The 25772-nt window shown below is 56.3% G+C and overlaps 1 protein-coding gene and 1 long non-coding RNA gene across 7 annotated transcripts; one reads left to right on the plus strand and one right to left on the minus strand.

The window, feature by feature from the left end:
- The first annotated feature begins 1589 nt into the window (after nt 1-1589).
- On the plus strand, nt 1590-6993 carry LOC141374183 (uncharacterized). The gene is made up of 3 exons (XR_012380847.1): nt 1590-1729; nt 2434-2589; nt 6421-6993. It is a non-coding gene; the product is annotated as an uncharacterized lncRNA (long non-coding RNA).
- A 4480-nt stretch (nt 6994-11473) lies between these two features.
- On the minus strand, nt 11474-24604 carry LSM4 (LSM4 homolog, U6 small nuclear RNA and mRNA degradation associated). 6 transcript variants are annotated; one of them, XM_025885177.2, is made up of 6 exons: nt 24388-24604; nt 23694-24123; nt 19622-19663; nt 17110-17208; nt 14005-14188; nt 11474-12157 (listed from the first exon to the last, which is right to left on the minus strand). In XM_025885177.2, exons 3-6 carry the CDS (start codon nt 19622-19624, stop codon nt 12066-12068), a joined length of 378 nt encoding a protein of 125 aa, XP_025740962.1. In that variant the 5' UTR covers nt 19625-19663; nt 23694-24123; nt 24388-24604; the 3' UTR covers nt 11474-12065. The 6 variants fall into 6 exon arrangements, with proteins under 6 accessions (XP_025740962.1, XP_025740961.1, XP_073757107.1 ...); XM_025885176.2 differs by lacking the exon at nt 23694-24123; XM_073901006.1 differs by lacking the exon at nt 24388-24604 and having other exon boundaries at nt 23653-23744.
- Nucleotides 24605-25772: the final 1168 nt, after the last annotated feature.

Consider the following 25772-nt stretch of genomic DNA (forward strand, 5'->3'; position numbering starts at 1 on the left):
TTTCTTTCGGCCAACCTCCAGCAGCATCATGCAGCCATTCCACCACCCTCTACTGAGCACCTACTGTGTGCCCCGCCCTGTGTGTCCGGCCAGCGTTTTCCACCATCCCTTATCACCCACTGAGCTGGTACTCCCAAACGAGACAGGAAATAACCACCATAAATGAAGAAGTACGCTTTAGGCTGATGTCAACTATTTCTCCTTTAGATCGACCCCCTTTTCTGTTTTTACTTCAGTAAATATATTTCAAAAGGGAAACTTCATGTCACCACCAAGAATGGAAAACCAGTTTCTCTTGCCATAAATAGAAAGAAACTGAAAAACGATGAAATGAGAGCAAAACCCAGGAATTCCTTCCTCAGGGACACTCTGGGCCAGGCCCAGAGCGGGAATGTCCAAATATCCAGAAAGCATTAAAGGCAGGGAAGCCCCAAGGCAAGCCAGGAAGAGTGTAGGGGGGGCCACAGGGATCCACTTGGTGTTTTTGTCCCTGAGCACCTCCGCACACAGTAGGTGCTCAGTAATATGCCAGGCCTTGGCAGTGAGCACCTACGACGCGTGGGTTTTGCCTGCATCCACCAGCATCCTTCCAGGGCCTTTGAGTTTACTGATCCATTTTCGGGGACAAATGGTGGTGGTGGTGGCAGGTAGCAGCTCCTTGGGGGTGGGAACCCACAGGGCCTCTCTGGGGAGACTTCAGGTTGGTTCAGTTAAGTAGAAGCTTCTGCTTCCTCCTTCAGGACCTTGGGGCTGTCCCACCCACAGTCCTGTGGCCCCTGACAGCCTTCTGCAATGAGCTGTGGGCCCCTGACGTCCTGCCCGGGCTGCCCAGGGATTGGGGATGGGGAGAAACGTGTGAATCAGTAAGTATCAATTAAATAAGTCAATGAATTAATGCGTGGATGATGTAATGGATGATTTGGCGAAGTAATGCATGGATGAGTGAATTAATGAATGAGAGGATGCATCCATTGCGGCTAAGATGGGAAATCCACTCCCCACATTTTTCCTTAATATCTCCACGCCAGCACTGCTAAGAGGGTTATCTGTCCACATTTGTCAGAGGGACAAATTGAGGCTCTGAGCAAAGCATGGCTCCATGCCCCCCATTTTCAGAGGGCAGATTGGAATACAGGTGGCCTCGCTCGCTGTGAGCTGCAGGACAGAGGGCCGAGTAAAGGAGCCGGGGCCCCACTGGGGGAGTAGATTGAATGGGGGCGAGGCAGGCAGGCAGCCGACAAGAGCAGGGAAGCGGTGGTGGCTGGGCCTCCGGAGCGGGGAGGAGCAGGCGGAGTCCCAGTAGATTAGGAAGGGGCTCCAAGTTAAGAGCAGGTTTGGGGGGCCTCCCGGCACGCGAGACACAGAAACACCAGTCTTGCGTCTCGCGTGCGTGAGGAGGCAGAGAACCCCCCCCAACACTCGGAAACTGAGGCCGCCACCGTGACCTCCCTCGCCCGCCCGCTTCCCCCCTTCCTTCGCCACCGCCTCTCCTCGGGAGGAAGTGGTGAGGGTGCGGGGGAGGGCCCCCCATTCTCACTTCCCCTGGGGCAGGGCGGGGCCTGCAGGGTCCCCTCCTCCGCCGCGAGGAGGGGGGGCGACAGGAGGGGGGGCTAGGAGCCCCAAGAGCTGGGCCCCTCGTTGGGTGACCTCTCTAAGTTCTCTGGGTTTCGACGGTTCTCATCTGAAAAATGGGGGGAAGAAACTCGACCTTGAAACAATGGATTGCTGGGTGAGAGGACCCCGCCCCAGGCCCGAGGAGACCAAGCCCGACTAGGACACTCCCAGGCCCGGAGGGGTCAGGGCCGGGCCGGAGGGAGAGATGTCGCTGTAAACGCGGACTTGGACCGGGGCGGGAGGCGCATTCCAGGCGGAGGGAAACGGCGCAGGCGAAGGCCTGGAGGCTGCTCGGGACCTCCCGCCTCGCCGGGCGGCCGGGCCTGCCCAGGACCTGCCCCTCGTCGTTCCCTTCCCCCGAGCCTGAACCCCCCTCTCCGGCGGGGGTGGGGGAAGGATCTGGAGGGCCTCGGCGCGGCCGGCAGCAGCCGCAGAGTTAACCCCGCGCTGCGGCCAGACCCGGTGGCGAGGGGGGCGGGTGGCGTCAGCGCCGACGTCAAGGCGAGGCGGGGCCGCGTAGACTCCGGCGCCCGGCCAGTGCCCCACGCCGCGCTGGAAGTCGTGGGTGTGGTGGTGGGCAGGGTCGGCCCTCCGGCAGTCCCGACGCTGCGCAGAGGGGAAACTGAGGCACGGAGAGGGAGTGGCCTAGCCGAGACTGAAGCCGGGCCGCAGCGCTCCCGGTCCGCGGGCTACACGGTCGTCCGGTCCCAGTCGTTCGCTGGCGCCGGCCTACGCCGCCGTGATAGCCCCAGGGCCCTCCGGCTGCGACTGCGACGAACTGGTGTTCTGTGTTGTTTTGGTTTGTTTTCCGGCACGTAGACAAATCCCTACAAAACCGCCCAGTTAAGCGCCGGGCGTCCCAGAGCTGTGCGCTGGCAAGACACCCCATCTTCGTGGGCCTCAGTTTCCTCAAGCGGACCAGTGAAGGAAAGCTGACATTTAACTGCGGGCTCGCTGCTCGGCCTTCGGGAAGGGGTGGGTGGGAGGGGATTCCCATGCCGAGGGGCGGGGGAGACAGTCTAAGGGGAGAGGTACGAGTGGGGGGACACTAGCGAGGCGGGATTCGAATCCACAGCTGGCTCCCGGTCCCGCTTTTGTCCTCCCTACCTCCGCCCCCTCTCGTCCCCCTCACTCCATTTCTAACCCCTCCACTCTCCCCGATCCCCTCGCCTTCTTTCTCCCTCCCTTCCCCCCCCCCACCACTGGCCCAGCTCCCGCGCCCCTGCGGGGCCGCTAATTAAATGCAGAGCTGGGGGGAGGGGGCGGCTCGCAGTTAACCCCTTCCCGCCGGGCCCCGGAGGGCTCCCCGGAGCCGAGGAGGGGAAGCGCCAACCCGCTCAACTCCTCTCCGTCCCTGCCTCGGGGCCCTAGGTCAAGCCCATTTGATGGACGGGTAGGTCGAGGCCAATGGCCATCCCCGAGGTTCTAGGCAAGACCCGATTAATCCTGGCCTCCAGGTAGAAGGGCCAGAGCGTAGAAATAGAGCAAAGGGAGATCGGGGAGAAAGGCAAACGGAGGTGGAGGGAGGGAGAGCAGGGACTGAGGGAGGGAGAGTCTGGTGGAGCAAGAAACAGCCAGAGACCCAGAGAGAGTGAGACAAAGGAGTTAAGAGACACCAGCTGGAGAAAGCAAGAGACAGCAGGGAGACAGGGAGAGAGAGACATGAAAGTATTCTCAATGGGATTCTCAGTCCTTGCCTGGGGACTAGAACTAACTCATCTTTGGTCTCCTTGGATGAAGAAAAGGTGACCCTATATATATCTACAAGGAACACAGTGACAGTCTCCCAGGGCAGCACCGTTGGGACTGGTGGGGACAAGGTGGCCCTGAGAACCGTGAGTGTGTGTGGTGATAGGGGACTCACAGCCCACCTCAGGATCTGGAGGGCCCTAGGCCCAGCTCCCCGGCACTGACCCCTGGCCCTGGACGGGCTTGCACTGACCTCTGATGGGCCGTTGTTGCCTGAACGGAGGGTCAACCCTGACCGGGGAGCCGTAGGTCACTCCAACTCCCCACCCTGCGCCTATAGCTCTGGGTCAGGTGGAGAGGCCCCAGACACTGTCATTCCCCTGCCCTTCCCTCCACACACCGACCGCTGCCGACCACCGCCGACCACTGCCATGGTGGGGCTGGGTCAACTGAAGATCTGAGAGGTACCCAACATTCTTGGGGTGGGAACCGCTGGAAAAATAGGTAATCTAACATCAAGCCATGGCAGGAGCTATGAAGGAATCTTGGGGGGATGTACACAGGGCCAGTGACACCCACAGACAAAGGGGGCACCATGAGGGGGCACCAGGGAAGGGGAAATTCCTGAGAGCTGGAATAGCACAAACCAAGGCCCCAAGGTAGGAACACATGGTGTGCTGCAGGAGAATCAAGGAGGAGGCCTGGAGTGGGGGGAAGGTAAAAGGAGGCTCCCAGGGGCACCCAGGCCACCAGGAGCTGGGGTTAGAGGGGGTAGTTGGAGTCTTCGCCAGCCCAGGAGGAACCGGTGACTACTAGCCTCCTTACCTTGGTCCCCTCACCAGTGCCCATGTTCCAGAGGACGCAGTGGAGTCTCAGGCGCCCAGGGGCTGCCCAGAGTCACAGGGAACTGTCTTCTGTCCTCTGTGGGTGCCATGCTGGCCTCCCCTCACTCTCTGTGGCTCCCTGCTCTGGCCTGTCTCCCCATTATGTGTTTATCCCCTAGCTCCACCCCTTCTATCATCCAGACCCCCAACACTTGCCCATGATGTTCCTTCACCCGCAGTACCCACCTCCTGAGACCTCCCCTGGCCCCCTCCCAGACAGAGCCCAGAGCCCCTCCCTCGGCTGGCTCTCCAACCCCACTGGGCCCCTCACTCAGCCCCCTCACCCCAGGTTGGGTTACAAGCTCTGCAAGGATGGCATGGCTAGGGAGACAGGGCTGAGGGGAATGGGGGACGGTGGGCAGCGTGGTCCTTGAGCCTGCCCCCTCTGCCCCTACTGCCTTGGAGGAGGCATGACGGCGGCTGCAGTGACGGGGGATGTGCCAGGAGGAGCATCCGGCAGGGCCCGCGTTGTCATGGCAATGCTGACTCAGAGGCAGAAGCAGGTAGCAGCATCTAGTACCCACCAGCCCGCCCCAGTGCTCCTGGCACCCTGCCCAACCCCCACCCTTCAGCCTCCACTCTGGGGACCTTTTCGGAAACTGGAGAAGGGTGGGTGAGACCTCAGGACAGCGGGATAAATTCCTCCACCCACCCCCACCCACCCAATCACCTGCTGGAGGCCACGTGGAAGATGCTATTTTATCCACACTAACCTGGGTGCCACATCTCCCTCCCTCCTTCAGGACACCCATCTTCTCATTCATCTGTTTATAGGTCCAGCCATCCAGCCATCCACCCACCCACCCACGAATCTGGCCATTCCTCTGTTTACCCATCCACCCATTATTCAAGGAGCACCTACTGTGCACTCACACTGCTCTCAGCACAGGAGAGTTGTCCCTTGCTCGAGCAATCAGTGTAGCAGCAAAGGATCTGGACTGGGGGGAGGCAGGTGAGGACAAGGCTTCTGTGGCCCCTTGGGTCCAGGCCTTGAGAAGCTGAGGCCTCTTCTCTCCCTCCTGCTCCCGGTCTCTGTCTTCTACCACTATCTATTTCAGTGTCTGTCTCCATCTCAGAGTACACCCAGACCCTTCCCCACCCCCACCCCGGCCCCAAAGCCACTGCGTAGTCCCTTTCCTCTCTTCCCCTCACTTGTCTACTCCAGCCACAAGAGCCTCTGTGTTTTTTCTCTAACACACCAGCTCATTCCCACCTCAGGGCCTTTGCACATGCTGTTCTCCCTATCTGGAAAACCCTTAAGGTTTTCACCTCCATTTACCTTCTTTCTTTCTTGGTTTCCTTATTATCTGTCTCTACCCCCATCTCCAGAGTGTAAAGACCTCAGAGATGGCCTGTGGTTCCTTTGGTGGCCTGTCTGCCTCTTTCTGCCTTCATTTCGCCCGCTGTGAAATGGGCAAATGGGAATGGTGTTCACAGTAAGGCTTTATAGAGGGGGTTGGGGGGAAGAATTAAGCCCTCAGAACTGTGCCTGGCACAGAGTGAGTGCTCAACAAACGCGTCCTTAGAAATAGTCCAAATGCCCACGAGCTGATGAAGGATAAAATATGGTCTGGCCGTACAATGGAATAGTACTCAGCCATAAAAAGGAATGAAGCTCAGACACATGCTATACTATGGATGAAGCTTGAAAGCATCATGCTCAGTGAATGAAGCCAGACACAAAAGGCCACCTGTTGCAGGGTCCCATGTATATGGAATGTCCGGAACAGGCAAACCCACAGAGACAGAAAGCAGGTTAGGGGGTGCTCAGGGGCTCGGGGAGAGGGTGGAGGGTGACTGCTCATGGGGACAGGGTTTCTTTTTGGGGTGGTGAAAATGTTCTGGAACTAAACAGAGGTGCTGGTTTCACTACATTGTAAGGTATTAAATGCCACTGAAGTGTTCACTTTTTTTTTTTAATTTTTTTTTTAAAGATTTTATTTATTTGAGAGAGAGAGAGAATGAGAGATAGAAAGCACGAGAGGGAAGAGGGTCAGAGGGAGAAGCAGACTCCCTGCTGAGCAGGGAGCCTGATGTGGGACTCGATCCCGGGACTCCAGGATCATGACCTGAGCCGAAGGCAGTCGCTTAACCAACTGAGCCACCCAGGCGCCCCTGAAGTGTTCACTTTAAGGTAATTTTGTGTCAGTGGATCTTACCTCAATAATAATTTTATTTATTTGTTTGTTTGTTTATTTATTTATTTATTTATTTATTTTAATTTATTTGACAGAGAGAGACAGTGAGAGAGGGCGGGGAGCAGGGAGCCCGATGCAGGGCTCAATCCCAGGACCCTGGAACCATGACCTGAGCGGAAGGCAGATGCTTAACAACTGAGCCACCCAGGCGCCCCTCAATTATCATTTTAAAAAGAACATTGGGTAAAACCTGAGGAAAATCTGAATAAAATGTGTTCTTTAGTTAATAATGCTCAGCTTACTGCATCTTCAAGATGCCCAGCGTGCCCCTGTCCCCAGGCCTTCACACCTGCTGTTCCATTGAGCTGGAGGCTTCAGGTAACTGGGAAGCTGGATCAGACTCCAGGTGGGCTGAGCTGCACTCTGACTCCATTTGCTCCCACTCCCCACCTCCTCCCATCACAGGAAAGGTCAAGGTGTTTGGTGGTTAGGGATGATGTTGAGGACATTTGGGTGCCTTGGAGGGTCAGTTTGCACCCCCTCCGGGAGGGAAGAGGATCTACAAGCTGGTGGAGTTCGGCAGCACCTGAGCAGGAGAGGCAATGGATTCTGTCCAGCTGGGGGCCCTGTTCTGTTTCCACCCCCTTCATGAACACAAACAGCACGAGGCTTTTTTTTTTTTTTTAATTTTTAAGGAAAATTGCTGAGTAATGAAGACCTCCCTGGACAGCATCACTGTGCCCCAGGAACTGAGTCTTCTGGGGGTTTTGGAAAAGACAGTCTTTCCAGAAGGTTCCGGGTAAACCGTGTCTGAGTCTCTCCATGGTGACAGGGAGGGGGCGAGGGAGGGAGGGAGGCCACCTCACCAGTCATCCACACGCACTTGGGCATTTGGGGACCCCCCCCCCGAGCCCTGCTTGCCAGGGACACTCAACATGCTGGAGGGACACAGTGTGGAAGGACAGGCCCTGGGGGTGCTTACAGGGACAGTTTTCAAAGGAACAGAAAAGGGAATGAGGGAGGGGAAGATGCAGGAGGATGCACCGAGTATTTTTAGGCGCTGAATGCAGCCCTAAAATATTTCTCCGGCCACTCCCGGGGGTGAGCAGGGTGACTATTTCGGTGCCTGGTTCCAGTGGAGGCGGGGCGGGCAAGGGTGAGTCACCGCTGGGTGGCTGGACCCAGACTGGGAGGGGGCTCTTAGGGCAGCACCGGGGGCCTTCAAGGTGACTGCTCACCAGCCAGGGCTAGGCAACCAGGGCTGGCCTCCGGGGCATGGAGGACAGTGGCTACTAGCCACTGACCACAGGGCAGGCCAAGCATGTGGCACCACCGCCCTGGGCCTCCCAGCCAATGCGCAGCTCAGGCTGAGCTCAAGGCTGATAGAGATGGAGAGATTCCCAGGAGAGGTTTCAGACACTCTATAGGTGATCAATGAAGAATGAAGCAGCACTCTTATTTTATTTTTTTAAAGATTTATTTGACAGAGAGAGACACAGCGAGAGAGGGAACACAAGCAGAGGGAGTGGAAGAGGGAGAAGCAGTCTTCCCCGCGGAGTAGGGAGCCTGATGTGGGGCTCAATGCGGGGCTCGATCCCAGGATCCTGGGATCGTGACCTGAGCCGAAGGCGGATGCCAAACGACTGAGCCACCCAGGCGCCCTGAAGCGGCACTCTTAGATGTACGCAAGTATATGTGGAGCATTCGTTGTATACTAAGCCTCCTCCCGCGTGTAATCCTCCCAACAACCCCGGTGAAGTGGAGGCCAATACTGTTCCCTCTGACCAGCAAGGACACTGAGGCAGAATGGGGTAAAACTTGACAGGCACTTTGTGTGTCTCGAACCCTGTCCCTCAGTTGAGGCAACAGTCAGGGGAATAAACTTTAAAGCCAGTGCCGACCTCACCTGCCCCCACCCCAAATGACTCCTGTCTCCTGATTCTACACCTGACACAGCTGAACTCAGAGAAGGCAAATGGATCCTCCAAGTTCAAGGAGGCTACAGAGGGAGGAGCTCTAAGGAGGCTCTGGAGCTGTGTGACCTGGGGCAGGTGGCTCACCCCCTCTGTGCCCGAGTGTTAGGAGCTGCCTGGCACACACGAGGCTGTTGTTCGGATCATGCTGGGTCTCTGCCCTCCCTGAGCAGGCCACAGAAGCTCGGGGGCTTTTCACTTGCAGTTCCCTCCCCCTGTTCTCTGCTTCTTCCCATGGACAGTGGCTTCTTGACCTTCGGGATTTGGTCTGAACATGCCCCCCTCAGCGAGGCCTCCCCTTCCACTCTGGAAAGCTCCCATCCCAGCATCCTGGGCTTCCTGCAGAAAGATGAGCCTATCTGCCCCAGGCCCTCAAGGCACCCCTGCCTGTTCTCTTGCCACCTCTGCGACCTCTACCCTGGGCTGAGCCCCCAGCCCCACCTCCTCCTGGTCTCCCGGCTTCCACCCTTGTCTCAGTCTGTTCCAGAAACTTCTGTGCTTCCCATCTTGCTCAGGGCCCACAGCACCTGCCCCATTTTCTACCCCCTCACTTTGTTCCTGTCACCACTCTGTGTAGGGCCTTGGCACTAGTGCAAGCTGTTCTCTTCGTCGGAAATGCTCTTCTAGCTGGCTCCCTTGCCTTCCTCAAGCCCTTTTCTTGAATGCTAGTCACCCTCCGGCCTGCCCTGACCGCCTCTTTCTCCCACTCTCGCTTTCTGTTTCTCCACACTGATGCATTCGGCTAGTTTGTTGCTAGCTCACCCCGTGGAAGGTAAGTAAGGGCCACTGGGCCGGGGCTCTTTGCCTAATTCAGGCTGAGTCTCCAGCACCTGGGATGGGGTTGTGGCCCCAGTACCTCTGCCTCCAGGCCAGCCCTCTGCTTCACTGAGGCGGGCAGCTTCTCCCACAGAGGTTATCTGAGTGGACATCAGGCCATCTCCTATACCCCCTCACTGGCCAAGTGGCCCTTTGTCCTCAGAGGGACAGCGGAGGACACCAGGGCATGCACTGAGCCACTGGAGATACACACATTGCTGATACCGGGAGAGGCTGGGCCCCTGGGGTCCAGATGGATGGGTGGGGAGGACACCTGCCATCATGCCCACGTGGGCTCAGTGGGCACAAGGCAGGGTTTCCTGGCAGAGCTGCTCTGGGAGCAGCAGGTGAAGCCCCGCGGAGGAGGAATCAGAGGCGATGTGTGCAGGAAGGGATGACGCAGGATAGCAAGACAGACGCCGCCCCACTGCTGCCAAGTGGGGCTGGGGCTCCTGGTTGCCCGCTGCCTCCGTGTCCCCCAGATGGGCTCTTGGCCCCAGGTCAGGCAAGAGGGGCCTACGGCGTCAAGGCCGGCCGTGCAGAGCCTGGGCCCCAGGTTAAGTCACACCTCTGCTCGGAGGGGAGTTGGAGCAAACTCCACGGGTAGGAGGTCTCTGGTTTCTGGTTCCTGGGAACCACCTACGTTTTAGACGTCCTGCATGCCCGCAGTCATGCACCAGTCAGCTGATGAGGGCTCAGACCCCAGTCGACAACCATCAGAAGGGCGGAAAAATCGAGGCCCAGTGTCTAGGAACTAGCTGGGAGCTTTTGGTTTCTTTTCTTGTTGAGGGGGCTGAGGCTCGTTTCTCGAAACCAACCAGGAAGGAGACTGAAAAACGGGGCTGTCCCGACAGCCAGCTCAGAAGGATAGAACCTTCCGGAAGCCCACCGCACCTAAGCGGCCTGGGCTGGCGAGGCGGCTCACGTCACCGGCGGGAGAGGAGGGGACTGGGTCGCCAGCCCGCGCTGCCTGGCTGGAAAGGTCAGGGCCGGCCGGCGTGTGTGGCGACACACGCGGGAAGCCGCGATTACGCACGCAGGCTCCCGAAGGCTCCCAGCGGGAGCCTGAGCCCTAGCGCAGAGCCGTGGGGAGGGCGGGCGCCGCGGGGGCCCAAGACCCTAAACTGCGAGACAGGGCGGTAGGACGAAGGCGTTCACCCCGCAGACCTCAGTTTGGGAGGAAAAACCGAACCGCCCGAAGCAGGAAGGGGCGGGGCCTCCAAAGGGCTAGCCGTTCGCTGCGGAGCTGGACACCTGACCCCGGCTTTTATCAAAGCCTCGCCAGACCAGGGCCCCGGAGGCTTTTATGGGCCGCTGAGTCCAGGGCCATGGGGGAGGGGAGCTGGGGACCCAGCTACCTCCCTCCCTGCCAGTCCCTCCCTTCTCGCTCCTGCCCCGCGCCTCGTCGCCAACCCCCCAACCCACCCCAGCAGCCCACATCTCTGAGAGGGGATTTCTCCAGTCCTGGGGCTTATCAGACGCCCCCAGGTCCCACTCAAACCCCCATGCCCTGTCCCAGCCTGTGCCAGAGTGCTAGGCAAGCATTCTAGCTGCAGCAGGTCCCACAAGCGGTGCCTGAGGGAAAAACAATGATGGGGTGGGGGCAGGGGCAGAGCACATTCTTGAGGCGGGCTGAGTCTTAAATGTGGGTATCTGCAAGAGCGCTTGGCTAGCACTTGGCAGCTCCGACAAGCGGAGTTCTCAGGCAACTCTGATCGCCCCTCCGAACAGGTCTCAACACAGTGACAATTAGAATCCGGTCCCACGGGAACCGGCTGGCACCCCGTCTTGCCTCCCAGCACCAGGCCATTCGGCAGTTCCCCTCACTTACAATAAAAAAGGACAATCGGCCCGCAGACAGTGTCACAGAAACACTGTAAAAGTGCTGGCTCAACATCCCAGGCAAATCACCGTGGTGTGGACAGACGGTGCCCCAACTTGGAGAGGAGGTAAGAGCCTTCCTAGCACATTCTTTGAGGCAGCCGCTTGTCACAGCTTCTCAGGGAACTCTGGTGTGAATGGTGCTTACAAAGCAGGGATGGGGGGCAGGACATTGGCCCCAAGGATTGGCTGCATGGGTATCACACTGCCCCCTCCCCCTCATCAAGCCTCTCCACAAAGGGGCAAGGGTTACAGGTAAACCTAGCGCAGGAGGGCCACTCCCATTGCCCAGACAACGTCATTCTTAAAAAGGAAATCAAGGGACATGGAACCAGTGTCCTGTTGAAATACTTCCCCTTGGCGAGACAGGCAGCAACCCTCGAAAGGAAACTTCTCTTACCGGACTGTGATTTCCTGAGGATACCACACTCTAGATGTGCCCAGTGACTCAAAAAAAAAAAAAAAAAAAAAAAATGAATTTGCAGTTTGTAGTTGTATTTGTTTTTATTCTTGTGACACAAACAGGGAGAGAGGAGGCAAAGGGGCAGGGCCCAGCAATGTCCCAGGAACAGCTTCTGTGGCATACGTTCATACGTATTTGTTTTCAAAAGGCAATCCTGAGGTCCGTGTTTCAGGAAACTCCCAAGGCTGTCAATCTCAGTGCAAACAGCTTAAAATAAAAACCTCCGGTCTGTTCACCACACGAGGATCCAACTCAAAATGCAAAACAAGCCTGTTTGGAAAGTGCCCGCCCTTAAAACAAGAGCGAGGGCTTTAAAGACACATTAAACACAGACTCTTCCAGGAATCAAGTCAGCTTGGAGACTTCAGAAAACCAAAAACACCGAATAACATATCCAACTGTAGAACTGCTGGCTTAAAAAAAAGGGGGGGGTACTTTATGTAAAAAGGATCACAAAATGACAGGTGGGGAGGGGGGCTCTTCCCCAACACCTGCTTCTTTTTGTTCTGAACACACTTGTGACCTGGAGAGTAGAAACACAGCCTCAGGGAGCGGGACCAGATGCTCAGTGGCGGCTCAGTCTCTCGGGGACGGACGGAGGGTCGGCTCACTGTTTGCCCGCCTGTCGGCCCGGCTTCTTTTCCGGCTGACCTCTGCCTGTGCCTGGGATCCCACCTCGGCCCCGGCCACCAAACACACCTGTGAGACAGAGGAGGGGGCTGCAGCAGAACCGGGTTTGGAGGCCCAGCTGAGAACGTGGGGGTGGTGCTCCAGAAAGTTCTCAGTGTTGACAAGGGACAAGACCAGCTCCCAAGGGGTATGAGGGATGCCAGGGAGGACAGAGGTCAGCTCTAAGTCACACTGGAGCTTGGGCAAGGCTTCCTGGGAGAGGGCCTGGGGCCAGGGTAGGGGGTAGTCATTAGAAGGATAGAGCCAGATGGTTTCCAGGAGGAGGGGAGCAAGACCCAGAATAGGGGCAGGACTCAGCCCAGGGGGCCGGCTACAGGCCCCCAACTCTGAGGACCCAGGTTTCCCTCTTTCTCCAGCACTGTTCACATCCCTGGCCCAGGAGAGAAACAACTGGGAGATTCTGTGTGTCCGGCCAAGGGGTGGGGACAGGGGAGCTCCCTGCCCTCTAACCTCTGCCAGCCAGTGATGGAGCTGTGCTTCTAAGATATTTTACATGGAGCCCAAGGTAGGAGCTGTGTGGGAGGCTGAGTAATCAGGGCTAGAACACGCCCCTGCCCAGGGAGGTCCCGGAAGGACCACAGTGGCATGGGGCACAGAAAGGCACACACAGTCCCCCTTCCACCACAAACACGCAGTGGGCCTTGTCGGAATGGAGGCCCATTCCTGCAGGGGCTACCTGACCTCACCTCCCCCAGGGCAAGACCGGCTTTGCCAAGGGCAGCTCTGCCACAGGGTGAGATTTCCACCTGCTACCGAGGGCCCCATGGTCTCTCTTTAGAGTGGCCTAAGCTAATCACTCCTCCCTCCCTCCCTGCTCCTCTGGGCATCTCACTTAGCAGTGGTGGCCTCAGCACAAAGAGCCTGGCCCTCAGGTATGGAAAAAGCCCTGCTTACCCCTAGGCCTTGGCAATGTCCCCACCTGGAGTGCCCTCCAGACCTCCTCCCTCTGGCTCATTCCTGTCATGTGAGCCTCAGCTCAGGGCCGGCTCTTGTATCCTTTCTGGCCCTGCCTGTGAGGCCCCGGGGGGGGAGCCAGGGCCTGGCACACGGAAGGCCCCTCCAGATGGAAGAGACAAAGCCGGGGCCCCCCAAGAGGAGCGGGGTGTGTGGGGGGGGAGGGAGGGAGGGTCTGCAGATGGCCTCTAGGCTCAGGACCCAGCTGACTGCACAACAAATTGAAGTTTATGCCAGATTTATAATTTTGGTGGCTGGAGGTGGGGGTGGGTAGGATGAGGGGAGTCTATTAGAAAGGAATGAACTCGGCCTTGTGAAAAGGAGTGACAGCAGGGAAGGGGCTCGTGCCAGGCCCTGAGCTGGGATCCCCGCCAGCAGCCTTGGTGAGGCGGGGACCACCAGACTCTCTCTGCAGAGGGGAAACGAGCCAGGGAGGTGGCACACCAAGCCCAGACCACCTGCCGGGAGACACAGGTGGGCATCAGACGAGGGCGCAAGCCCCAGGTCTGCACGGGCACTGCATTAGTCTGCTGGGCTGGAGCCAGGCTTCCGGAGCCCCGAGGACTACTGCTGGGCAGAAGGGCCCAGGGGGGTGGGGGAGCCAGCACGGCCCGCCAGGGCTATACCAGGCTTCCTGGGTTGGGGCTATGGGGCCGGGGCAGGCAGCAAAGAGCAGCCTCGGCAGCCCCGGAGGAACCCTGTGAGTCATAACCCCCAGCTCTATGGAGGGGGCTCAGAGCCAGGCCTGTGGCACCATGACGGCACCACCCAAGAATGTCAACACTGGGACGGGATGGCTGCCACGTGCTGCAGTCACCCTTCAGCTTGGGCAAGGCCTGGGCAGACTCTGCGGCCTAGCCTACTGGGGGCGGGGGGGTGGGGGGAGGGAGAGAAGGGCCTACCTCGCCCGGCACCCCCCATGCCTCGGCCCTTCTGCTGCTTCTGCTGCTGCAGGCCGCCGCGGCCACGGCCCTTAGCCACCACCTCCTCCTTGACCATGTCGATGATCTCATCGGGGATACGCAGGTACTTGATGGTGCTGCCACGGATGTAGCACTCGGGCATCCGCCAAAACTTGTCCCCATCCTGGGCGAGAGAGGGTGAGTCTCAGATTGGGGGGGGGGGTCCTTGCAGCGTGGGTGCGGAGGGCAATGGCGTGTCTGTCCCCTCGTGCTCCTGTTCCCACCTGGGCCACCGTCCTAGCCCGCCTGCACCTGGCCTCACGCCTGCAAAGTTCAGTCCCAGACTTGACATGGGGGGTGGGGGGAGCTTCCTTCCAGCGGACTCTCTCCAGACTCTGGGTCCCCCTTTACCCAGGAAGGGGCAGGGAAACACATAAGCTAGCTTCCTCATCCTCAGCTTTGTTTCCTGCAGCCCAAAGCCCAGAGGCGGCTAGGGACCTTCGCACCAGGCACTGCCACACAGCCTGGCCACAGCCCAGCTCGCCCAGCCTTTTGGAACCTACCTTCTGGAACCCTCTCTATGTGCCCTGACTCATTCATTCATCCACTTATCTCCTGACAGGCTCTGAGGTGGGTGTGGGACACAAATAAGTGGGATAGAGACTCTGTGAAGAGGGCGGGAGGTGGGTGGGGAAGCAAGCCTGGGGCTGGCCAGGGGCAGCGACCAATGGTGCCAGTTTTCAGGGGAGCTAATTAAGGCCAGAGAGATTAGGAGGCTTGCAAAGTCACAGATTCCAGAGCAATGCCAACCCTGCAGGTCCTAGGACATCAACTGCCTCCCCCCACCCCCCATTCCCATGTACCCTGTGACCAGCACAAGGCCTTCCTCCACAGCCCCTCCTGCTGCCCTTGGGCAGGAGCCCGGGGCTTCTTCCCTCAGATTAGTTCTCCAGCCCCACCCCTCGTGCCCTGAGCCAGAAGTCTTGGCAGCCCTCTCCTCTCCCCACATCCCTAGAAATCAGACCAAGACACTGTCCTGCTTAGAACCCAATCAGGGCCCCCTTGGCCCAAGGACAAGGTCCAAACTCCTCAGTGTGGCTCCCAAGGGCCTGACATCCAGCCCCACCCTGGCTGCCCTCACTCAGCTCTCGATGACGTGCCTTCCAGATGGAAATTTCTGGAACACACACAGTGGGCTTCTTGCCCCCAGCACTTTGCATATGCTGTTCCCACTTTTCTGTGTCTGGCTAACTCTGACCCCCAACAGGCCTTGCTCCCAGCCTCCCTGAAAGGCCCACTCCTCATGCATGACACTCGTCAGCAGTGCCTGGGTCTGGCTGGTCTGGGCCAGCGGAGACACTCAATAGGACAAAGGGAAAGTTCAAAGGCCAACTCTTCCCAGGAATGTGCACAAGCCCCCAACCCACACAGGAACCTCATGAGGTCTCAGGGCACTCCTTTCCCAGGAAGGGCAGGCAAGGGGCCAAGTCTGTGGGGATGCAAAGTTACAGCCTGACAGAAACTGAATGATTCCATGGAAGCGCAGTGCTGGGGCTGGCTGCTCAGGGCTCGGCTCTCCCTCAGCCAAGGACAGGCTGGGCCCAGCACACTCCCTACAGGAACCAGAGCTTACTCTGTGTTCCATGGCAAGAGTGAGCAGCCTGAGCTAACCACTTTCCAACCAACCCTGGCTCTCCAGTGCTTTCTCAGCTTCTGGGGTGTGTGCGTCCTGCCCAGGCTGCCTGCTGCCCAAGGGAGGAGCTGCGAGCACCTGTTTACAGGTGAGGAGGCTGGACAGCCCAAGTGACACTGAACCTCACAGCAGCCTCTCCTTCCAACCAGCAGGTCACAGAGGGAGACTACCCAGGAGGAGCTACGTGTCCAGTCTCCGTTGGCTACAGAGGTTGGCTGACCTTGCTCTGTGAACCGGTGGTTGCTTCCAGGTCCCAGAGGTGGACACAGACCTACTGGCCACGCGCTCGGCTGTGCACTGTGGCAATGGCTGCTACAGCCACACTGGAGCTGCTTGGACCCCTGCCACCACAAGTGCGGCCTGAAAACCAGGAGGAAGTTTCTAGTGGAAGCTGTCCCACAATGTACCATCACAAGAAACGGGGCACAGAGCCACACAGGTGAGGGGAGACAGTCACCCTTACCAGTCTGCCTGTTGGGATGGGAACCATCCAGGGGGACGGACCAGGCGTAAGACGGGCTGCCTAGGGCTCTGCTGTACTCTGGTATGGCAAGGCTCAGGGGCACCTGCCCATGGGCTCAAGACAGCCCCATCTTGGCTGGGCCCCCCCACACCTTCCTCCCCTGTAACATAGGGTGCTGCTGTCAACAGGGGGATGGAGACTGGAATCAAGGCAGAAGGCAAGCCCTAGCCGACCCCAGCACAGGTTCACAGGAGGGAGCCTTGCCTTCACCACGGTCATCATCCTCATTGCTCTGTGGCTCATCCTGAGGGCTGGGAAGGCCTGTGACCCTAGAGAACTGTCCCCCAGCCCTGGCCCACCCAGTGGTGCTCCTGGCCCTGCACTTCCTGGTTTCAGGCCTCAGGAGATAAACAAGTCTCCTGCTCCACAGGGCCACAGGGCCACCCTCGCCCCCTGGTGGCCTGGATATCCCATGGCCACACCACTCTGGCCTGCTTGGCCGGTGATGTCCACAGCCAGGACCAAAGGCAGCAGAGGCTGACAAGGAAGGTCAGGCCTGTTTTGTACACTTGGGATCTGTAGCCAGAAGTGCCCCCACAAGCCTAAGTCCTTCTTGTTTAGGATTGGCACGAGCCACAGGGGATGGGGCAGCATCCCCATTAGGTGCAAAGTCCAGGGTACTAGCGGGCGCGCAGCCCCACCCTTCTGCCCCCTCCACACCCCTCCCAGTCCCTCAGGCCCCGCCCCCAAGTCCCACCCCTTCCATAAGCCTCACCCTGGTAGGATGACCTGGCTGAGCTATGCCCCTCCCTACTCCTCCCACAAGGGCAGGGAGGGGCTTTCACTCCACTGAGGATGCTGAGGCTCCTTAAGCCCCAGGTGCATGTGGGAACTTGGCGGCCATGCTGCCCCCAGGCAGTGGGCACAGAGTCGGGCGCAGGGCACTCACCCTGGATGTACAGATCACCTCTCGAAGGTTAATGTTCATCCAGTTATCACAGCTCACCAGGTGCCCATTGTATGTCTCCCCATTTTTGAGTTCCACCAACTGGAAGAGAAATGGCCCCAAGTCAGCCATAGGCCCCAAGGGAAGGGCAGCCCTACCCCTAAGAGCTGGGTGACTACCGCCTGGGCCTCATTCAGACATGGGACCTCGTGGGACCCGGTGGCCACAGGACATGGTGCCTAGTACTGCCCCACCCCCCGCCCCCAGTGGCCCATCTTACAGGCGACATGTTCTGCATCCTCTGTACATTTTGCTGGGCATTGTAGTCTTCCATGATGAAACTGGGTTTTGTTTGTGCAAACAAACAAAAAGCAAAAAAAACCACCAAAAAATCCTCTACAAATCTTTCAAGGAAAGAGTGAGGTTAGGGTAGCAGTGGCTGCTGACTCAGAACAGCCAGGAGGGCACATCTCAGTTGGTCCAGGTAGGTGCCCCGGGGCAGGTGTTCTTTGACAGCATGTGTGTGAGCTTTGGTGGTCTGAAAACACCTTTTCAGTCCAACAATTACTCATCTATTTTAATGTGCTCTGGGAAAACAAGCAGGTAGCCCATCACTCTGAAGATAAGTGGAGACTTAAAAAAAGAATCGACTCAGGTATTTGACCAAGAGAAATAAAGACAAACATCCAGGCAAAAATGTGTGCACAGGGGCGCCAGGGTGCCTCACTCGGTTAAGCGTCTGCCTTGGGCTCAGGTCATGATCCCAGGATCCAGGGATCGAGCCCCATGTTGGGCTCCCTGCTTAGCAGGGAGTCTTCTCCCTTTCCCTCTGCCCCTCCCCCCGCTTGTGCATGCTCTCTCTCAAATAAATGAAAAATAAAATTAAAAAAAAAAATGTGTGCACAAATGTTCATTGCAACCAAAATATTCACTAACAGACAAGAAGTAGAAACAACCCAAATGTCCATCATCAGCAGACAAGTGGATACACAAAATGCGGTATGTCCATACAATGTGCTATCACATGGCCAGGGCCATCGGGAATGAAGCCCCGACATGCTACAGGTTGGCTGAACCTCAAAAAACATCATGCAGAGTTGAAGAAGCCAGACACAAAAGGCCACACAGCATATGATCCCATTTACAGGAAATGTTTAGGACAGGCAAATCCATAGAGACAAAAAGCAGATTAATAGTTGCCAAGGACTGAGGAAAGGGGATGGGGACTGCTAATGGGGTTTCCTTCTGGGGTGATGGAATGTTCTGGAACTACACTGAGGTGGTGGTTTACAACGCTGTGAATGTACTAAATACCCGAGTTGTATGTGTTAAAAGGCTGAACTGTAAAGGCGCCTGACTGGCTCAGTCAGAAGCGCGTGCTACTCTTGATCTCAGGATTGTGAATTCAAGCCCCATGTTGGGTGTAGAGATTACTTAAATAAAAGAATAAGAACTTCAAAAGAAAAAAAAAGGTTGAACTGTATGGTTTGTGAATTATATATCGGAATAAAAAAGAGAAAGAGAACAGAACATAGTGACACACTGTATCATGAAGGGCAAAAGTCGTTTAGGGAATAACGTGTGTTATGTGGTCCTATCTGTGTTTTTCTGTTTTTTGTTTTTTTAAGGTTTTTTATTTCTTTTTCTTTTTTTTTTATTTTTAAAATGTTTTATTTATTTATTCATGAGAGTCAGAGAGAGAGAGAGAGAGAGAGAGAGGCAGAGGCAGAGGGAGAAGCAGGCTTCCCACCTAGCAGGGAGCCCGATGCGGGACTCGATCCCAGGACCCTGGGATCATGACCTGAGCCGAAGGCAGACGCTTAACCATCTGAGTCGCCCAGGCGCCCCTAAGGTTTTTTATTTCTTTATTTGACAGAGAGAGAGCACAAGCAGGGGGAACAGCAGGCAGAGGGAGAGGGAGAAGCAGGCTCTGCTGAGCAAGGAGCCCGATGTGGGGCTCCATCCCAGGACCCTGGGATCATGACCTGAGCCAAAGGCAGATGCTTAACGGACTGAGCCACCCAGGCACCCCAATCCCATCTGTGTTTTTAAAAAATCACATTCGTGTTTCTACACATATGTTAAGCCTGGATGTGCAAGGTGCCTGGCTGGCTCAGTCGGTGGAGCATGCAACTCTTGATCTTCACTCTGTGAGTTCAAGCCCCATGTTGGGCATGGACCTTACTTAAAAAAAAAAAAAAAAAAAAAGTTGTCTGAACCAGCATGTATCAAAGATATCGTTAATTTGTTGGCAAGAGTAATGAAGAGGAGTTTCTAGTTTCTAAGGACCTCTAGTGTTTGACATTTTTAATAAGCATGTATTACTTTTATAAGCAGCAGAACTAAGAGCAGGTCCTGACATGCATAGGAGGGAGAAGAGAATAAGCTGCTGTCTTGTGGGCAGGGAGGAAGCCGGTCTGGCTGGAGGCACCTTACCCTTTGCCCAGTGTCCCTGTCCCTGTTCTGAGGCTGGTTCCCGCTGAAAACCTGCTGCCCTTGACAGGCATGTACTCACCATGGGATGATTCTGAGCCGTCTTCAGCAGCGACAGGGGAAGCTGGAAGGCAAACAAAGACACATAACTTGTCTGATCAGCACTGAGGGGCCCCGGCCCTTGGGCAGGGCTGGGACTCCAATCTCACAAATCTGCCAGCTCATCACTGCGCTGGGGGTGCAGGAACACATGGCCCTGACCCCCGACAGAAAATGCGTGCTCCTAACTCTGCCCAACCCCAGGACACATACCTGCCTCCCAGTTTAGGAAATAAAGCCTGGAATACTCCCCCACACCCAATCTCAGAGGCAGCAGTCATCTGGTCTTGGTGCTGACCATTCTGGGCCTTTCTTTACAACTCATGTTGCCTATATTCACACCTTTGACAGGAAAGGGCCTAGCCTTCCACGCTTATCACGAGTGCCAGAGCACAAGGATCCTTCTGCAGCTTGCCTTTTTTGCTCAACTGATGTTTCTCTCATTCAGAGCGCCTGGGTGGCTCAGTTGGTTAAGCGTCTGACTTCGGCTCAGGTGGTGATCACAGAGTCTTGGGACTGAGCCCTGTGTCAGGCTCTGTGCTCAGTGGGGAGTCTGCTTGTCCCTCTCCCATTGCCCCTCCCTCCCCACGCATGCACGGGCCCTCGCTCTCTCATACAAATAGAATCTTTTTTTTTTTAAATAGATGCAGCTTTCTTTTTCATCCTCATATACAGTTGTCGTCACACCCACTTTACAGATGGGGATACTGAGGCTTAAGAGACTGAGGGACTGGGGTGCCTGGGTGACTCAGTCGTTAAGCGTCTGCCTTTGGCTCAGGTCATGATCCTGGGGCCCTGGGATTGAGCCCCGCATTGGGCTCCCTCCTCCATGGGAAGTCTGCTTCTCCCTCTCCCACTCCCCCTGCTTGTGTTCCTTCTCTCGCTTTGTCTCTGTCAAATAAATAAAATCTTAAAAAAAAAAAAAAGAGACTGAGGGACTTGCCTGCCACTATAAAGCTAGTAAGAGATAGAGCCTGGCTTGACCCCATCCGCTGGAAGTCAGCTCATGCTGAGCCCACGCCTCGAAGGGCAGCCCTGACTGGACCAAGAGGGATTCGGCCAGGCTGTTGGGTAGCAACCTCGATCTAGGGTGGCTACATCTAAACTGGGTTTTCAGTGAGAAAATTCATCAGGTAAGGCGAAAAACATTCCAGAAAAAAAAAAAATCTGTCGTTACTACAAGTAACAGCATATAAGAGATGCAATCTTTTAAAAAACTCACCCACATACAGTCAGCTTTCAAGATATTAAAAAATCAGCTCTTTTCATTTTGGGAACACAAATCACGACCCATACAACACTGGAGCCTGCTTCTCAGTCTCCAGGAGGGTGACTCAGGTGGCAGTGCTTGGGTCCAGGATCCAACGATAGCCCAGCCAGCAAGGCCAAATCAAGGTTCTGGTCTAAGGGTCCCACATATGAGACACTCACTGCCTCAGGGAGGACGGGAGCTTCACTGCACCTTGCACTGGCTTTGGAATTCTGTCAGCCTGACCCCCAGAAGCTCGCTGCAGGGGAGTCTCGGCCTGCCCTCACACTCCCGAAGCAGGCCAGCTGCTTCTCTAGGTGGGGGGGACTGGAGGCCAGAAATGGCCAACTCCCACAGGACGGCTCCTGTGGAAAGGCCTGAGGGGGATTCCCACAGCCCACAACCTTTCCTGAGAAGAGCCGCCTAGGGGAGGTCCAGTGGCGGCAGGAAGCCAGGCCCAAGCCCACTTCCTGCACTGGCTTCCTGGTAAAAAGGAAGAAGGGGCCACGTGGAGAAGGGGTGACTGCTCAGAGGAGGACAGGCAAGCAGGCTGGGGCCCCGACCTAGCCAACCTGCGGCTCCTGCCCTCTCATTTGGAATTCATCTGTGCGATGGTACCCAGGGGTAGAGAGCCATGGGTCCGACTCACACACGGAGGCCATAAGCCTCAGTCGCCTTTTACTGTGGCGAAGCCTCAGGCTTTCCTGAGCAAGCCTGTTCTCTTGTGTCCAAGATGGGAACGTGGACCAGAGCGAAGACACACTCAGGTCTTCCTCCCAGATCGCCTGAGAGGGGACAGAGCAAGGTTGGGCCTGGAAGGCGAGAATGAAGACGGATTCAGCACTGAGAGGCAGAGAGGTAAAGCCAAGGCCCCTCTAGACGAGGGACCAGTGGTCAGAGCAGGAGGGACCTTCCCAGGGACACCACGGCAAGATCCTGAGACAGCCCATGAAAGTAAGCTGAAGCCTGTCAGCAGGGGCCCCACAGGAGTCCTTTTATGGTGTGCGCAGCTTCTGTGCCCGTGCTGGCCTCTCCCCTGTCCCAGCTACTGGCAGCACAGCCCTGGAGAACCCAGAGATTCCTTGGCTGTCACGGGCAGCGCACTATTCACAAAGCAGCTGAGAGGATGTCTAAGACACAGAAGTGACCAACACCTGCTCCCAACACTCCCCTGCGCATCTAACTCCCCCAACGAGTCACAAGGCCAAGCCACCTCCAGCCAAAGTGGCCCAGTTTGTTTCTCACTAGCCACACCCAATCCTGCCGTCTGACCTTTGTTCCTGCAGTTCCTTCCGCCTGGGTTGTCCTTCCCCAGGCTGGTGGCTGCTCACATGTCACCTCTTACCTCGCTTGGCCAGGCCCTCATAATAACCTCATCTAGGGGTTGAGATTTCCACCTGGGCCACCCCCTGCTGCTTCCATTATAGGACACAGCCAGTCTCTAATTATCTTGTTTATTACGTCTCCCTGGCCAGACTGGAAAACTCAGAGGGTGTGGACTCTGTCCAGTGCCGAACTCAGGGCCAGGGACTCGAGAGGGACTCAGTAAATATCTGCTGAACAAATACACAAGAAAATGCACACACCATCCAGGGAGGCACATGGCGTGGGTGGGATACCTGCCCCACCCCACAGATAAGTAAAGGAGAGGCCCAGGGGTGCCTGGGTGGCTCAGTCGAGCATTTGCCTTGGCTCAGGTTATGATCCCAGGGTCTTGGCATGGAGCCAAGCGTAGGACTCCTTGCTCAGTGGGGGAGCCTGCTTCTCCCTCACCCTTTGCCTGCCACTGCCCCTGCTTGTGCTCTCTCTCTGTCAAATAAATACATAAAAAAAAAAAAAAGGAGAGGCTCAGTTGGGTAGAGGTGGTATTGGGGACAGTCCTCCAAGGCTGCGTGGCCTGGAGCAGTGTCCACATCCTGCCATTTTCCAGACCCTCATCCCCAAACTGCTGGAGACAGAGCAGAGAGGAGGGGAAGATTCCCCGAGAACTTAAAAAACTTGGCTGGGAAGAAGTTCTTGAAGGTGCCAAGGGAGATGGGACGGGCTAGGACACTGTTCAGAAGACAGGGCCATCTGGAGTTGGGAAAGTCAAAAGCTTCAGGAAAGAGCATCCTTTCGTCTGGGCTTTTTCAGAATGTCTAGGGTCTGGTTGTCAGGTCTAGACCAATCTAAGACTAGACCAGATGGCTTCCTGAGGCTCCCAATTCAGGAAGCTGTTATGGAGACCCCTCCCAAACACACACACCCTCAGACCCCTGCTTCCTGCCTCATCATGACCTTGGGGAACTGGGAGTCTGTCATGCCTTGTCCCTTCCTGGCATTCTTCAGGCTGAAAAAGAGTCTGTTCTTTGCACAAGTACTGTTCTAGGCTCTAGGGATATATCAGGGATAAAATAAAAGAGCCTGTTTCCAAGGAACTTAAGGGGGAAGGTAGCTTCCAGTTCTGCCCATCCCCTCAGGCCAACTCTGCCCTCCAGCAGAGGAACCCACTACCTCTCTCATTTCCTGCACCAGCCAGCAGTATTTAGTACAAACCTCTACTAACCTTAAGCTCTGAGAAACATGCAATGACCCTGAGAGAGAGACTGGTGCTGATGGGCCAGACACTCTCCTAGGAGGCCTGGCTCTGAATTTCTGTATGGTCCTGTTTCCCTGTCTATCCATCTTCTTCTTTTTTTTTTTTTTAAGGTAACCTCTAGGCCCGACGAGGGGCTTGAACTCACTACCCCCGAGATCAAGAGTCCCAGGCTCTCAGCCAGACGCACCTCCCTGTCTAAACATTGAAGGCAGGGGCACTCTCTCTGACCTAAATCCAGAACTTTCAGGATCTGAGAGCAGCATGGTCCTGGAGAGGCTTCCCGGCAGGGCCTCAATTTTCCTTCACCGAACTGGAAGGATACAGTTAAGTCCACTCCTGGCTCAAAATGCTCCCTTCTCCAGAAACGACATCCAGTGTGATCCAGGGAGATGGCAAACCCGCTCTCTGGGTCTGCTTTTCCAGCCTTAAAATGAGAGACACAGATGACTGTGCTAACATTCTAAAGGCCCTTGCAAGTCCTGTAATTCTCAAAACCGGTTTAATTTGAGAACTCAGATCGGCCCTCTGTCGCTCCACTTTTCCAATATATGAAGTTAGACTGGGTCGGATGCACTCGGAGCCACTCCCCTGCCCGAATTCACTCTTCGGTATTCACCGGACCCTTTGGCGGTCCCCTCTCAGGCCTCAGTTTCCCCATCTGCAAGGTGGAAAGATGGCAGGTAGGCTGACACATTGATTACACGTTCGTCCAATTCTAAGTCCCCCGAGACTGACAGGCTGGATGCTCTGGGAAACCTCCCTGCCCTCTCCGGCCTGTGTCCCCGTCTGGGGCCGGGGGGCAGAAACGAGGCCCTGACTGCATGCTAGCTCCGCGTCGCCCCTGCCTCAACGCCCGCCCCGAGGGCCCTCGGCGGCCGCGTTCCCCGCCTCCCGGAGAGACCTGCCACCGCCTTGCCCTCACCATGCTGTCGGCGGGGAGCAGGCTCGCCGACCACTTCCGCCGCCGCCGCCGCCGCCGCTCACGCGCCCGCCGGTAGCCGCCCTGCCGCGCGCCACTAGGCTGAAATGAAGTGGCAGCGACACGAGCCAGTCAGCGCAGGGCTCGAGGTAAGAGCACCCAATCCGCGCGGTGTAGGGAGGGATCAGCTAGACACCACCGGCAAGGTTGGCTGTGTTTTTCACTGGAGGGTAAGAGAAAGGGCCGTAAAGTGTCGACGTGAGTGCTGAAAAAGGGGGGCGGAGCCAGTGCAAGAGGCCTTGTGGGTAAAGGCGCATGCGCAGGTGAAATTCTCGCCCACAGGGCTCCACCCTGTGGGCAAAGCTGGATATTGCTACAATTTGCAAAGGAAGAAATTGAGGCGCCGTGGTTATTGGGTTGTGTCTAATGCCTCCCTTAGGGCTCCTACAGTTCGGATTCTCATTACTGTAGTCGATGCTTATCCAGGGCACGCCTTTTGGTAGGTTGGAATCCCGGCTGTGCCCCTCTGAACCTCAGTTTTGCCCCTTTGTAAAATTGGTTTAATGATAGCGTCTGTCCGAGGTTGTAGTGAGGATGAAATGAGTTAAGCCAGGTAAAAGCACTTAGAACAGCGTCTAGGGCGCCTGGGTGGCTCAGTCGTTAAGCCTCTGCCTTCGGCTCAGGGTCATGATCCCAGGGTCCTGGGATGGAGCCCCGCATCGGGCTCCCTGCTCCACGGGAAGCCTGCTTCTCCCTCCCCCAGTCGCCCTGCTTGTGTTCCCTCTCTCGCTGTGTCTCTCTGTCAAATAAAGAAATAAAATATTAAAAAACAAAAATACAGCGTCTAGCACAAACGGAGCACTTAGTACCCAGGCGAGCGATAGTTATTGAGCACCTGCTATGTGCCTGTTTCTGGATATACACAGTGACCAAACCAGACGAAACTGGCCCCCCTGGGATTTAGGAGCCCACTGGGGAGACAGATGATAAGCAAAATAGATAGGTAAATGTATTATTTTCCTTGGGTTGCCATAGCAAATTACCACAAACTGGGCGGCTTAAAACAATAGAACTTGATTCATGAGTCTGAAATCAAGGAATCAGCAGGGTTGGTTCCTTCTGAAGATTCTGAGGGACAATTTGTCCCATACTTCTCTCCCAGCTTCTGGTGGCTGTCAGCAATCTCATAGTTCCTTGGTCCCCAGAAATATCAATCTCTGCCACTGTCTTCACATGGCTTTCTTTGTGTGTCGCCCTATCTCAAGTCTTCCTCTCCTTTTCTTATAAGGACATTCTCTTATTATGCCCACCCTAAATCCAGGATAAAATAATCTTGAGATCCTTAATTACATTTGCAAAGACTTTATTTCAAAAAAGGTCCTATTCAC

Source organism: Callorhinus ursinus, unplaced genomic scaffold (genome assembly GCF_003265705.2).
Source record: "Callorhinus ursinus isolate GAN/ISIS: 27379988/994484 unplaced genomic scaffold, GSC_fseal_2.0 scaffold15, whole genome shotgun sequence".
NCBI classification, from domain to species: domain Eukaryota; kingdom Metazoa; phylum Chordata; class Mammalia; order Carnivora; family Otariidae; genus Callorhinus; species Callorhinus ursinus.